At 36.5% G+C, this 16,238-nt stretch overlaps 1 protein-coding gene across 1 annotated transcript in view; it reads left to right on the top strand.

Annotated features, from left to right (window-relative positions):
- The first annotated feature begins 217 nt into the window (after window positions 1–217).
- Window positions 218–16,238, top strand: part of CCDC181 (coiled-coil domain containing 181) — a 28,733-nt gene continuing 12,712 nt past the window's right edge. Inside the window, 7 exon segments of the mRNA XM_032612602.1 lie at window positions 218–350; window positions 7,260–7,370; window positions 9,894–10,005; window positions 10,008–10,046; window positions 10,049–10,543; window positions 10,546–10,841; window positions 15,115–15,261. Coding sequence (XP_032468493.1) covers window positions 270–350; window positions 7,260–7,370; window positions 9,894–10,005; window positions 10,008–10,046; window positions 10,049–10,543; window positions 10,546–10,841; window positions 15,115–15,261 — 1,281 coding nt within the window. The 5' untranslated portion in view covers window positions 218–269.

Here is a 16,238-nt window from a genome sequence, read left to right as displayed (position 1 = left end):
AACCTCTAGCTGCAAAGGTTTGGTTTTGATTAGGGAGGATGGAGGTGGGATGGGGAATCTTCCGGTCACTAATTAGCAATGTGCTTATCTACTAATGAAAGCTGAAACTACTTTTGGAAGTTAATGGTGAAGAAAACAACTTAACGGCAATATACCTCTAGAATTCATTCTAATAAAGTCCGTATCCGGCAAGAGACACACGTTGGAAAACTCAACCCAGACAGTAAACTTTCCCCAATTCGTACTAACCCTCGTGAAACTTATGGGTGATGCTTGGATTTCCTGGTCGTTTCCTCAGAAACCGCAGCCAGAGAGGTCGTTTGCCCGCACCAGGAGGAGCGTCCGGAGAGGTAGGTGTTCTTAAGCTATCGTCTGCGTCTGCGCTGGTCGCCCGCGCCCTTGTAGTGAAAGAGGCCCGGATGGAAGACGCGGAGACGCGCCGTTGCCATGGCAGCCGGGTGCTGGCTGCTGCGGCGCAGGTGCTGGGGTCTCGCTCGCTTTGCTGTCAGAGCTTAGAAAGAGGAGGAAAGGAGAACTCCCCTGGCCGACTTTGTGACCTCAGCCGCTGCGTCTTACACAGGCAGGAGGGGAGGGGATATGGAGGGAGCGAAGGGAAGGATGATGCGGAGATATTTACGGTGGGAGAGAGGGTAAAGGGGTAAACGTCTGGGACAGTTGGGAGGAAAGGTGGGTAGAGAAGCGAGTGAGGAGACTTCGTGTTGGCGCCTCATCCTTCTGAGTCCGGGGCCCACGGAGCTTGGCGCTGGCGGGGAAGCCTGGCAATTCCGCCTTACTTCGCTCTGTATGAGGGAAACCCCTCAGAGGGTAGCTTCCTTTCTAATTTTTGTCATATTCTTTCGCCTCTAAAAGTTCTCATCCCTGGGAGAAAAAAGTCACTCCTGAAATGTTAGTTTCCATGAAGAGGCTAAGGTGTTCAGTTAGTCGGTGGTACCTTGGGACCCTGGATAGAAATTAAAATTACCACTGATGTTTGTAAAATATTGTTTATCGTCATACTGTGTGACAGATTATGACTTAAAAAATTTTTTTACTGATGGGATCACAGTCTGGGTAGGATGCCGCAGTAAGAATGGGCCAGATGGTTTCATGATGTGATTATTGGTTAGCTTTTGCTTAAGTACTTATTTTATATTAAAAGGCGTTTGGTTTGACGTTCTTCCCGTTTTCTTAGATTTTAAACAACCTTAAAATAGTATGACTGGAGTCAATGATTTAGATTAAACTATTTTTGAGTGTTTTGAATCCTGAAAGAAACTTATCAAAATTGTGTGTATATATGGACTTAACTAAAAAATCTACAGTCATAACCACTTGGGATTTAGCAGACACATAAGAGGAAGGAATTAATTTCTGTCTCTTGCTACAGTTCCTTATTAAGAGGGTGGTTCTGGCCTAAGCCACCTACATAGGTTTTTACTGATGATACACAGTGAATGTGTGAAACTCACAAGGAATACGTGTTAGGTGATTCAGTTTGTGTAAGATGTATTTCTTTTCCAGAATGTAGACTGTGTGCCATATGGCCAGTACCCTGGGGATGAAGATTAAAAAAAACTGAAGGAGATTGAATATCCTGTGACGCATTTGAAAAAGGCTTAAGGGACTTCGTTACAAGAGTTTATGATTTATGTTCTTTGTTTACTTGGGAAACTATCCATGAATTTTTTGAAGTTACAGGAGAAGAATGACACTTGTTATTTGATGAACTTCATTTACTTCCCTGAGTCACTTCAACTATGGCTTTTTTTTCTTTTAATTATAGCATATTAGTTTGATTTAATAATACCTAATACGTTTAGTTTGTAATTATTTTAATTTATTTTGCTGATTCTGTGTTTTAGTTTTAAATTTGAGTTTTCACATGGGTGAGATACTTGTGAATAGAAAAGCGTATCTACTGGAGTCTTCAGGCAACCATTTATTTACAGGTCAGAACCATGTTTTTATGAAATTAAGGGAAAGCACTGATGAGTTCCATAGAAGTCTTACTCTAACAATTAGTTATGTAACTTAAACATCTTAAAATAATAAATTTCAAGATTCCTGATCTGAAAATAAAGCTGATTATCCTAAGGCATATGTGACTGTGAAAAATAGTATTATTTATATAAGTATTTTGGATCACAGTGAGTTTTAGTCTATTCTACATCATTCTTGGCACCCTTACTTTTTAAAACAATTTTTAAAATTTATTTATTTTATTTATTTATTTTTGGCTGCGTTGGATCTTCATTGCTGCGTGTGGGCTTTCTCTAGTTGCGGCGAGCGAGGGCTACTCTTCCTTGTGGTGCGTGGGCTTCTCATTGTCATGGCTTCTCTTGTTGCGGAGCACGGGCTCTATGCACGCAGGCTTCAGTAGTTGTGGCGCATGGGCTCAGTAGTTGTGGCTCACGGGCTCTAGAGCACAGGCTCAGTAGTTGTGGTGCTCGGGCTTAGCTGCTCCATGGCATGTGGGATCTTCCCGGACCAGGGCTTGAACCCGTGTGCCCTGCATTGGCAGGCGGATTCTTAACCACTGCACCACCAGGGAAGCCCCGGCACCCTTACTTTTAATTGGTAGGTAAGTAGACAAAACAGTTTACGTGATTTAGCCAGTTTTGCAGCTTAGGCAGTGATAAATAAACTCACTCTGAAATATTGATTCGTTTTCTTCAGGTCACTTCAAAATATTCCTCTCAACCTCTGATTTCCAAATTATTGAGGCATAACTTTGAGTCCTTTAAGAAAGTCCATTTCCTATTTTTAGCTTAAAAGAAATAAGTATCTAGAAGGATACAGTCCAACTAATACATTAGAGATAGTTATAATTATCCAGTTGAATAATTGAGTTGAATAATTAACACTCAGTGTGCCTAAAACTAATTTTGTCTTGAGAGGGAAGGGGAAGTAATATTAAGAACTCTGCAGAGGAAAGGTGGTGACATTTAAATGAAATAGACTTTAGAATTTAAGTCTTGAACTCAGTTATTCAGACACCGATAATTTATTTTAGAGTGAGCATTATCATGGTACTGTGCATTTGTTTTTACATTCTCTTGCATTTCATAAGTCGGCAGTTATTTGCTAATTTGCATCTTATAGTAAAATTTAAAATAAACCTTAAGGGTCAAAAACTACAAATAGAATTACCATATGACCCAGCAATCCCACTACTGGGCATATACCCTGAGAAAACCAAAATTCAAAAAGAGTCATGTACCAAAATGTTCATTGCAGCTCTATTTACAATAGCCCAGAGATGGAAACAACCTAAGTGCCCATCATCGGATGAATGGATAAAGAAGATGTGGCACATATATACAATGGAATATTACTCAGCCTTAAAAAGAAATGAATTGAGGTATTTGTAATGAGATGGATAGACCTAGAGTCTGTCATACAGAGTGAAGTAAGTCAGAAAGAAAAAAGACAAATACCGTATGCTAACACATATATATGGAATTTAAGAAAAAAAAATGTCATGAAGTACCTAGGGGTAAGACAGGAATAAAGACGCAGACCTACTGGAGAACGGACTTGAGGATATGGGGAGGGGGAAGGGTGAGCTTTGACAGGGCGAGAGAGAGTCATGGACATGTGCACACTAACAAATGTAGTAAGGTAGATAGCTAGTGGGAAGCAGCCGCATGGCACAGGGATATTAGCTCTGTGCTTTGTGACAGTCTGGAGGGGTGGGATAGGGAGAGTGGGAGGGAGGGAGACGCAAGAGGGAAGACATATGGGAACATATGTATATGTATAACTGATTCACTTTGTTATAAAGCAGAAACTAACACACTATTGTAAAGCAATTATACCCCAATAAAGATGTTAGAAAAAACCAAAAAACAGATTTTTGAGGATATTCTCAGTCACTTGGATACACAGTGAGCAGTAAATAAAACTCTTGTAAAACCATAAAAAAAGAAACAAAAAAAAACCTTAAGGGTCATCTAGCTCAATCATTTGTCTAAAGTTTCAGTCTCCTTTGAAACAGTCATGCTGTGATTATCTTCTGAGCTATGTATAAACATTAGAACAACAGGGAGCGCAGCTCACTTCAGGGCAAGTTTGAAAATGTAAATTCTGTCTTACATTGTGGAAAAATTTGCCCCTGAGTTTCTAGTCCTTGGTACTAGTCTTACTGTTTGAAATAATGCAAGTCCAACTCTCCTTTACATGGTGACCATTTAAATAGTGTAAAGCAGTTGTCATGACTCTCCTTTAGGAGATTTCTCTTCTGTGGGCTAACATTCTGAGAGTTTTTAAGTATTCCTCAGAATACTGGCTTTAAGGCATTTTATTCTCATAACCTGCCTTCTTCCCTTCTCCTTGTCTTTTATTTCTCTGTCTCCTGGTTTACCAACCTCTGAATGTGTTCCAGCTTGTCTTTTGTTCTCTAAACTGTAACAAACTGCGTACAGAGCTTCGTATGTTATCTGTACCTCAGCCAGGTCTCAGCCTTGGAGCCCATTTATGTTTTTGTCCTCATCAATTTTTTTTCTAATTGATGTATACTTGATTTACAATGTTGTGTTAGTTTCTGGTGTACAGCAAAGTGATTCATATATTCTTTTTCATATTATTTTCCATTATGGTTTATCACAGGATATTGAATATATTTCCCTGTGCTATACAGTAGGACCTTGTTGCTTAACAGTAAGACCTTGTTGTTTATCTGTTTTATATATAGTAGTTTGTATCTGCTAATCCCAAACTCCTAAATTATCCCTCCCCTACCCCCTTTCCCCTTTGGTAACCAAAAGTTTGTTTTGTATGTCTGTGAGTTTGTTTCTGTTTCATAAATAAGTTCATTTGTGTCATATTTTAGGCTCCACTTACAAGTGATCTCATATGGTACTTGTCTTCCTCCTTCTGACTTACTTCACTTAGTATGATAATCTCTAGGTCCATCCATGTTGCTGCAAATGGCATTATTTCATTCTTTTTTATGGCTGAGTAATAATATTCCATTGTGTATATATATACACCACATCTTCTTTATCCATTCATCTGTTGATAGACATTTAGGTTGCTTCCATGTTTTGGTTATTGTAAATAGTGCAGCTGTGAACATTGGGGTGCATGTATCTATTTGAATTATCTCATCCTTTTAACTCATTTTGAACGTACTGTGCACTAAAACCTATCAAAAGGTTTTTCACACATAGCGTTATCTATTCTCTTAGCTAGTGCTTGTACCGCTAGTGGAAAGATGGTCTCCCACATGCTTTCATTATCATTTGGTGGTGAACAGTAGAAGGAAAAAAATGTAAATCTTGCTTTAGTAAAACTGGCACCAGGTTAGGTAGTCTGGTCAAACATTTGGGGAGAATAAAGTGAAGCTAATGGCCACAAACAGAGTTTGATGTTTTATGTTTATCAAATCAAACATAATTTCTCTCATTTTGTATCTTAAAAAAATGTACCTAGGGCTTCCCTGGTGGCGCAGTGGTTGAGAGTCCGCCTGCCGATGCAGGGGACGCAGGTCCGTGCCTCGGTCCGGGAAGATCCCACATGCCTGCGGAGCGGCTGGGCCCGTGAGCCATGGCCGCTGAGCCTGCGTGTCCGGAGCCTGTGCTCTGCAGCGGGAGAGGCCACAACAGTGAGAGGCCTGCGTACCGCAAAAAAATAAAACAAAACAAAAAAAAATGTACCTAGATTTAATGTGTGCTTGACATCTGTACTTTCTACTTCAGAAAAGGTTTTAGGCAACCTATTCTTGGTGTAGGAGCAAGAGAAGGCAGGTAGAGAAACAAGGTCCCAGGTGTTTGGGGCCCTGAAGATTATAGTTCTACAGTTATTTTGAAACCGGACCTAAAATTCTAGGTATATTTATAGAGCATTGCTCTTTTTGTTTAAGTCAATAGTGGAACGTATGCAGATTATTGCTGTATATTTCTACCTTTGGCTATTTCATGACAATTAGATCCACATAAACAGTTTTCCCTCAACCATTTTCTTTTTGAAAAGAAATATGACATCAAACTGATGCCTTCTCACTTCTTCTAGACCCTTCTCCAGGAGCACATTTATGTTCAGGCCACACTGGAAAATTCCATGCACTTCCGTGTTGCTTCTTCCTCATGCTGTTCTCTTGTCTGGGATAATGATGAACTCTCATACTCATTATTCAAAACCCATCTCATTTTTCCTTGATATTTCCAATTTTAAATGGAGTTAGTTGCTTTTTTATTCTTCTTTCCACAGTCCTTATAATATACTTTTTCCCCACTTATCTACATTTCAATTTATGTTTTTTATCTACATTTAAATGTATGTATTTTGTTTATGTTTGTCTTCTGTATCAGGGCTCAAGAGCATATTTTATAATTTTTATAGGAATATCGTAGGTGTTCAACAAATATTTGGTCAAAATTGCAGTACATATTCACACATGTATATAGTATGCTCACACACATCAAGGCACGTTATAGGTAAAGATTAAAATGCTTCCATCATTTGAAAAGTTATGGACCAAAAAATTAGGACTTGGAACTGACCTCAATTTGCAGATAACTTTAGTTTTTTCATGAAAATGGCTGAATGGTATTTTCATAAAAAGTTTTATACCATTTTCACAAACATTTATTAACTGTCATCTGACATTCTTATTTCTTGTCACTGCCTTACAGATAGTACTAGGCATCACAGTTTGTCTTTTATGAAAAAATATATATTTTATTTTGAATTGACAACAGTTGACTTCTCTGGAAATTAGTATTTACTATAACTGACAGTCAGTTGTTACATAGTTAAAAAAAACTCTCAGATCACAAATTATAATTATGCTATATAATTATATAGGATTGAGAAACTGAGGATGAGAATTAATATAATTGTTTTTATTTGAATACGAGAAAATGTGAACGAGTGAGACTAAAAAGCTGATTCATCAGCTCGTACCTGGACAAGGAGTTTTAATGATTGGTAGGGATGTGGAAAATCCTTCTCTAAGGCTCAGATAGTTTTCTTTTCCACCCTTTTTAGTCTCCTTGTAAATAGGGTGTCAGGAATTGCGGGGAGGTGGAATGGTTGTTAGGAGTGGTACACCTAGAAAATGTCTGGCCTTTTTAAGTCTCTCTTTTAGGGTATGCTGATATGTTTATTCTGAACATTCCATAATTTGTGTTTCTGTGTTTAATTAGCTTACCTTTAACAAAGGTAAGCTAATTAAGCATACTCCATACTACCCTTAAAGTGGACATGACGTACACCTTATCTCTTTTAATCTTATAACATTATTCTTTAACAAACAGAAAATGGATGAAAATCAAGAAGCTGATAGTGGAGAATATGAAGATGACTTTGAAAAGGACCTGGAATGGTTGATTAATGAAAAAGAAAAAAGTGGTGCCAGCATAATAGAGGTATATATAAATTGCCAACGGAGTTCATAGTAATTATATTAACAAAGTGTTTTGTAGTTCTTGAGGAGTTTCACATATATCATCTCATCTAAACCTCACAAATTCCTTTGATATACATAGAGCAAGTGTAATTATCCCCATCTTAGAGATGAGAAAATTGAGGTGTGGAGAGTTTAAACGTCCTAAGGCATAGGGCTAATTAGTGAGAGAACAGCGATTAAGTTAACACTTCATAAAGCCAAAATTATAATTAAAAAATTAAAATTATAATTTACATAATATAAATAATTTATTGCATCAAAAGTAAAAAACAAATACAGTTAATTTCTGCTTATATGAACCTGGGTAAAATCATGGGTTTATTTTAATATACATGAAAAATAAAGCAAATCCTCAAAAACATAGTCTTCAGCTAATATTGGAAACCTTAGAGTGAATTTTAGGAGAATGAATATATGGAAAAAAGTAAAAGGTCAAAGACTGAGCCATAGGAATATTTGTAGGGAAAAGTGGATCCATTAAACATGATTCTGTACTATTTATCAGACATGTAGAAGGGAAGTCCAGGAAAATGAACCAGTTCCTGGTTCACAGAAGGTTCCTTCTTTTGCTCTTTACATATATACAGTGTGTATGTGTATCCAATATATAATATATATGTGTGTACATATATATGCATATGTATTGACACTAATTATATATGTGTATTACAATAGATAACATGTAATTATTATGTATAATATAATTGTTGTCAATAAATAGGGAAGTAATAAAGAAAAGGACCAAGATGGGGATAAGGAAAGGTGACTTTAGAGGGACATTGATCAGAGTAGTTACAACAGAAGCCAGATTTCAGGGAGTTAAGGAAAAGAATATGAAGAAATGAAGGCAGCAGGTTTTATATCACAACTGTCTCTTAGTTCCTTTTTGCTTTCATATGCAATGGAGAAGACAGATGGGATAGATGATATTTGGAAAATGGCAACAGAGTCAAAAGTGAAGACTTTTCCAAGATGACTTTTACATGGCAGTTTTATGCATCTTTAACAAAAAAATAATCAGAATGAGTAGAGGTAGAGATACCCAGAGCAATAATGCTGAACCAAGGTCTCATGACTAGAAGAGTGTGAGAGCCACAGCACAGGGTAATAGAATTAGAGAAGTGATAATGATAATTCATTGTTTTACTTCTTTATTCATTCATTCAACAAGAAGTAATGATCACCTACCATGTGTCAGAGGCTGTTCTAAGTGCTGAGGATACAGCAGTGGTCAAAACAGAGTGCTGTAATGAGTCTTACTCATTCTGATGGATTATTACAATCACTTTTCCTTTGAGGCTGGTAGGAAAAAAGGACGACAGAGCTTGAAACAGGGGTGAGGGTCGGGGGAAGATTTTATGGTAGTGGGTTTTACAAAGAAGTGAAAGCTAAAGGAGAATTTGGAAACAGATACTATAGAAATGAGCCAGAGAATCAAATACAGCTAAAAAGAAAAATTACAAGGCAGAGGTCTTAGTTGGTCTTAGTTGTTTGGTAGTCATTTTAGGGGGCCAGGTTTATTTACTTATTGGACATCCAGTGGTGTTGTGCAGGTTAGGAAGAGAAGGCTGTTAGAAATGGTGACTGAGCTAGTAAAAGAGGAAGGGAATTTTAAGGGGTTGAAGAGAGCGGAAAAGAGTAGCTCCCATGGAACTCTTTCAGGAGGAGAGAATTGTCTCAGAAAGAGAAAAAATTATATATTTTAGGGGCAAAGTGTTTGGTAGGTGAGGATACATGTTTGTAGGGGAGATGCTAGGTAAGAAACCATTAGTTAGAAACATATGTGGAGCAGGGTTTTGTGATGTGATAATGCTGGTTTACGGTTCATGTGGAATTACATTTTTTTAAAAAAGTAAGGCCAAGTTATATAATGGTGTTTGACGTAGATTATTGGAGCCTCTGAAGATAGCTGAGGAAAGAGAATCTGATCCAGAGCTAAAACTTGACCTGATATTTGGGTATAGGTCCTGCAGAAAATAGCAGCAATACTAATCTGAAAAGATTATAGGAACCTCAAAATTATTAGGACTTGACCAAAGGCAGTGACCTTGTAATGGTCCTGGGGAGAAAGATATCTTTTTGAAAAATACAAATATTATAAGGAGAAAACATTTTAAAATATATTCTTCTGAAACTGTAAAGGGAGGAAAATTTTATAGAGGGAGGAATATTAAAATAATATTGTACTATTTGTAGGTACATTTTTATACATTGGCATAAAATTAAAAAAATAACCAGTCTAGTACTTAGCAACATCAAATTCAAATTTAGAGTTAAATTTTTCCTGAAGTGCTTTTCCCTTGGGGTGCTCATAAATATGAATTAGAAAATTATGAGTGAAGTATGAGTGGGAAGCATGTAAATTTTCCCACTTATAAAATAAATTACATGAGCATGAAAATCCATTTTGGATTGTCTACATATAAATGGACAAAAGAGTCTCAATTTTTACTGAAAATGAATCTCATCTCTGTTTTTCTAGAAGGTTTGTGGGAATGAAGAGAATATTAACCAAGGCTTAAAAGAGAATGAAACAGAAATAGAACATTCCAAGCAGCTTTCTGATCCTGACAGATCTTTCAAGGATGAGGTTTCATCAATAAGAATGACTTCATTTCTGTACCAAGTATTCAACCTTTGATCCCATATCAGATTCAGACAGTGAAAACTCTTTACAGGAATCCAAACTAGAAAGCCAGCAAGACCTGGAGGAGGAAGAGGATGAGGAAGTAAGGAGATATATTATGGAGAAAATTATACAAGCCAACAAGCTTCTACAAAATCAAGAACCTGTGAATGATAAAAGGGAAAGAAAACTTAAATTCAAGGACAAATTAGTTGATTTGGAAGTTCCTCCTCTGGAAGACACTGATACTTACAAAAATTATCTTGAAAATGAAAGTAATGTGTCTGGAAAACTGTCTCAGTTATGTATTTCCAATGAATTTGCACAAGAAAATGTGCTCCTGTCGCCTACTGATGGAAATTCTGAAGAAAACACGGATAGAAAAATACTAGTAGAGAGAGATGGAAAGTTTGAACTTCTGAATTTACAAGACATTGAGAGTCAGGGGGTTTTGCCCCCCATTAATAATGCTAATTATACAGAAAATGAGCCTCAGCAGTTGTCACCAGATCTCCCAATTTATCTGTCAGTGGAGTCAAGAAAGAAGAGCCAATAGCAAAAATTCATGCTCTGGCTCACTTATCAACAGAAGAGCAACTGGCTTATATCCCTCAGCCACCACCAACCCCAAGGACTCATCCAGGTTCTGCTGCCAACTCAGATCGAAGTAAGGGGAATGGAAAATCTAGTCATAGGACACGGTCTGCAGATGTATCTCCAGTGACCTCAACATACTGTCTCTCTCCTCAACAGAAAGAACTGCAAAAACGACTAGAACAAAAGAGAGAAAAGCTAAAGAGAGAGTGTGAGAGCACAAGTGGGCGTTATAATGAAAGTAGAATGTTTTTATGTTTTATAAATGCTGTAGGAATTAAAATGGTTCTTCAAATTATTTGATATATCTACTTGCTTGTTTTGTTTTTCTTTTGTTAGATTAAGTGGTTAAGTGTTAAGCATCTGTATTTATGGAACAAGCACCATGATTACCTTGGTCCTTTCTGGTAAGCATCACAAAAGCATAGTAATGAATGACCCGTGTTAGAGCTAGAGGAGACCTCAGTGATGACCTCATCTGATCCTTTCATTTTAAAGGTGAGGCTCAGAGAAGTTAAGTGACTGCTGAAAAGTAATCTTGTTATGAGGTAGGTGAAAATCAGATGTCAGATGAAAAAATGAAGGCACAAATTTGTTGGAGTTTAGGAGGCAACAGGTGAGACTGGATTATGTTCTCTGGAGTGTGTGTGTGTGTGTGTGTGTGTGTGTGTGTGTGTGTGTGTGTATTTCATATATCTTCCAGGCCTACTGATGGAAGAAATTTTCACATATTGAGGTATGGGGAAGTCATTCTGGCTTATACATGATTTGTCTTGAACTTTATGCTAACTAGAACAGCCTGACTTATGGCCTGTAAAGCATACATTGTACATCTCCTTTCATCATTAAAGAAAACAAAGAATGTATTTACCAGATTGCTTAGAATGTCCACTTTGAAGATAGGATAAATGATCCCCCACTTCCCATGACACCAATGCTAATACTCCTTTGAAGATGAGGTTCCCTACCCAGACACCAAGGTCATACTGACTTACTGTGTACATGTTAATCTGTCTCTTTTGAAACCTTGAAGGGTTGTACCCCTCTCACGCTTGATGTTTGTTCTTTGTTCTGAAAAGATATAAAACTACGGTCCAAGCATCCAAAATGGCACTGGGTGGCCGTTGTGGATGTGGTTTCAGATGTGTTCCTGTATCGCCAAGAACTTGAATTTTCTGAACTGTATCAAACTCAAGTATATCAGCAGACTTTCCAAAATAGTATCTGCCAGCTGCAACCTTATGCTCTCAAGGTCTCCCCTTGAGATACCATTTCAGATACCAACCATTTCAGATACCAACCGATCCTTGCTTAACAAGCACTGTTATTTCCTGCCAGCTTCAATCCTGGTTCTTGACAAACAACTTATGTAACTTTGCAGTTTTTGCTTATATATATGCCTCCCCCATTTTGTAGTCCAGTGGAACACAATTCAAGTGCTTCTTGAATTTATGTCTCCTGGGCTATAGTCCTTAGTTTGGCTGGAATAAAACTCTTTTCTATTCCTATTATTCCTATTTTCGTCAACACTACAGTTCCTTGATATCAGGGGTTTCCGTTTTAGATTAAGAATAGAACCTCATAACCTAAATGAAATGTCTCCAAAATGCCATACAGAATCCAAAATTATTATTTTGGGATTTTTTTTCTTGCTCTTAAATAAAAGTATAATTGAAAATTCTAGGTACTAAAACTGGGGGATTTTCTCTAAATTACCTAAATCAGCGCCCTGGTTCTCTGTTTTACTGGATACCTGATAGCATGAAGCTGAACCATATAAAATGTCTAACTGTAAATACCAAACTGCAACAGAATCACAGTTAAAAGAACCTTACAATTAGAAGAAACCTTAAAGATTATTTTACAGGTGAGAAAACTATAGTTTAAATAACTTTATTGAAGTCCCTCAACTTGTCTGTAGCAAAGTCAAAATCCCAGTTTTCTTGTCATTTGTTGAGAAACGGTATATTTTCTACTTATGTAGGAAATTACCATGGAAATTTCTGGCATTTAAATCAAACTCACATTAGCAGAAAAAGATAAAAAAATGAAGTTAGTAAGAACGTGTAACCTATATAGCACACTCAGGTAGGAATCTGAAAGGGTGAATACTTAATAAAATTTTGCTTACTTGGGTACTGAACTCTAACAGTCAGACTCAGCTTACTTGGTTCAGGTATATAATAGGTACTTAAAAGGATCTGTTAACTCAGAACTTCATGATAACACAAAAGAATTTGTTGAGAATAACTGAACTATATGTTTGCTGTACACACACATGCATCTATATGTGTATTTGTGTATATACTTCTGTAAAAGTTATGCAGGAGTTTTTATATAATTTCAGTGTCTTTTCACTAATGAATTAATGGTAATCGTTAACTGGTATGACTGATGGATAGTTCTGTTTTTCTTTTGATCCTCTTTTTTAGGTGTCAAACACTCTGTTTTGGGATATACTTTTCTCATGTCAGGATCCTCATAACTAAATTTCCCTTTGCTTATGTACTTGCTGAAGGCATTGTCTTTAAGTGCTAAGACTTTAAAATATTTTTAGTTGGTTTCAGGGAAAGGCTTTCCTTTTTTATGCCCAGCAAAATATTTGCTGGGTTAGGCAGCTATACTCCATCTCTCTACATTAAGTGCATCATTTCACTGTTCTCTTTGGCAACTGTAGTATCTGTGCTTTGGCTGATATCTGCTGTATAATCCAGATGTTCCATCTGGAAAAATAATTGTCTTACAATACTGTCTATGTTCATGCAAGGCATCGAAAATCCTTTTGGTAAAAATGAACTTAAATATAAAATTTAATATTTAATAAATTCACATATTATATAATGTAAGCTCCTTTAGGGCTTAGAAAATAGTATACTGGTATTTTAAAAGACATTTTGTACTGTTAATTGGATAGAACTCTTCCTTTCCTTCCTATATGTTGTTCAATCAAAAAGAATTAGAAGGGCTTGCTATATTGTCAAAATGTAAGGAAAGAACTCTGAATTCCATTATTTAAAAACAGTTTAAACATGTATTCTATAATTCAGTTTATTTCCATGCTAAAATTTTAGTATTGGAAGAGACTTAAGAGCTTGTTAATACAACTTCATCTTATAGATGAGAATACTGAGTTAAGTGGTTTGCCCAAATTGACATATTATGATAGCAGTATGATTGTTAATCAGATCTCCTAACTTCTAGCTTGGAGCTCTTTCCACTGTGACGTGCTGCTTTGTTCCCAGTAACTATTTTATAACTCTTCATAATTGGTTTATACTTAAACCAGTGAGGTACTCTCACTTCTAGTTTAAGTAACTCTCTTTTATAACATTAGTTGAATAATGCAGTTATAAAGTGCATTTTGTTCTCATAGTTAACTAATTACTTATTTTTCTGATAGAAGAAATGTTACTTTATGATTATACAGTAGTTGAAAATATTTTTAAACATTATATAAAAAAAATCTCAAACATATACAAAGGTACAATTAACCCCTGTGTCTCCATTACCCAGATTCAAAAGTCATTGAGACTTTGGCATATTTGTTTCATCTCTTCCTTTTTTGGCTGAGGTATTTTTAAAAAATTAATTATTTATTTTTGGCTGTGTTGGGTCTTCGTTGCTGTGCATGGGCTTTCTCTAGTTGCGGCAAGCCGGGGCTACTCTTCGTTGCGGTGCGTGGGCTTCTCATTGCGGAGGCTTCTCTTGTTGCGGAGCATGGGCTCTAGGCACACGGCCTTCAGTAGTTGCAGCGCGTGGGCTCAGTAGTTGTGGCTCGCGGGCTCAAGAGTGCAGGCTCAGTAGTTGTGGCACACGGGCTTAGTTGCTCCATGGCATGTGGGATCTTCCCGGACCAGGGATCGAACCCACGTCCCCTGCACTGGCAGGCGGGTTCTTAAGCACTGTGCCACCAGGGAATTCCCTGGCTGAGGTATTTTTAAAGCAAGTCCTAGACAGCCCTTATTGTTACTTGTGCACTTCAGAAGTGATTGTACATGTGAGAAAGAAAATGATTATAGAATTTTGTTTTGTAACCACAATGCCATGTATCACAATTATCAAATTTAACAAAAATGTAAAAAATTTTAAGACATTTATACTGCTTCTATAGACCCCATGTAGTGCTTCTAGAGTGTGGTGTTTTTTTTCTCTTTTGCACAGCTGCAATTTGGGGAGTTAAATACCAAGAGTAAACTAGGAAGTGAAGGAGAGATCCAAGGAATTCTTGAACAGCATGTTGTATAATGTAGATCTATGTAATTGTAGACTTTATCTTGACAATTTAATTTATCTGAAAAGTCTTCATTTTTTTCCCTAAGCAAATTAGAGGTTCTGTTTTTTAGGGAGGCCCAATTTATAGATGGAAATTTTTAGGGGCAGGGAATCCTAATTTCAGACCTCAAAATGTATCTCTCTACTTTGATAACACATATTATAATTTTATTAATTTTTCATTAATGTGTTTGGATATTCCTTCCACCAGGAAGAACAAAGGAAAATAGAAGAAGAGAAAGAAAAGAAAAAAGAGAATGACTTGGTGTTTAAAGCATGGTTGCAAAAGAAGAGAGAGCAGGTCCTAGAAATGAGGAGAATTCAGCGAGCAAAGCAAATTGAAGACATGAACAGTAGAGTAAGTAAAACTCTGTGAAAAACAAGTTCATACAGATATGAAAGCTGAATTTATTTATAGAAGGGAGGCTATCAGACTAAAAACCTATGGAAGAAGTAGAAAAAGTGGTCCAAGAACTACCCTTGCTAAAGATGCCACATGCAGATGACTTATAATTAAATTCTCAGAAGGCTTGTAAAAATCAAATGATTCCTATTTTATTCAAACATTTATAGCACAGAAAAAGGAAAGCTACCAGTTCATTTTTTAAAGATAGTATAACTTTGATATTTAAATAGGAGGACAATGCACACAAAAACCCTATAGACTGGTCTCACTTAAGAGTAGATGTATAGAAATCTTACGTGAAAACTAACAAAGACATCAAATTATTTAATTTTTTAAAGTTCAAAATACACAAAAAACCCAAGAGAAAGTTAAAAAAATCATCTATATCCATACTATTTAAAAAATGTATGTAAAGTAAAAATTGAAAATTCAATTCTAAGCCCTTCTAGGTTCATCCCCTAGTGGTAACCACTTTTAACAGTGTGCCGCAAAGCCTTCCAGGTCTTATTTATATTTACATTTTTATCTGCTAAAAATTTATTATATGGTTTGATTTTTTTTTCACTCATTCATCAAGGAAATATTTCTAGATCATTACATTTAGATCTCTCTTTTCAAATAGGTGTATGATATTCTACTCTTCAGAGGTAACTTAATTTATTAAACCATTCCTCATTTGTACATATTTAGATTGGTTCTAATACTGCTCTATTAATTAACAGTGCTGTTGTGAACATGTGCATTCTGTAGGAGAACATCAGTATTCTGTAGGAGAATTTCTTGGAAATTTATGACTTACTGGATGTCCAGAATGAAAGCTGTGGTTAAACATGCAAAATTAACTTCCTAAAAGGCCATATCAGTTTATAGTCCCTCCAGCAGTATGGAAGAGTGAATGTTTAACGCATCCTGTCTAACATTGTACATAG

The sequence above is a fragment of the Phocoena sinus genome, chromosome 1, assembly GCF_008692025.1.
Source record: "Phocoena sinus isolate mPhoSin1 chromosome 1, mPhoSin1.pri, whole genome shotgun sequence".
In the NCBI taxonomy this organism is placed as follows: Eukaryota; Metazoa; Chordata; class Mammalia; order Artiodactyla; family Phocoenidae; genus Phocoena; species Phocoena sinus.
This window is presented reverse-complemented; position numbering and strand designations above follow the sequence as displayed.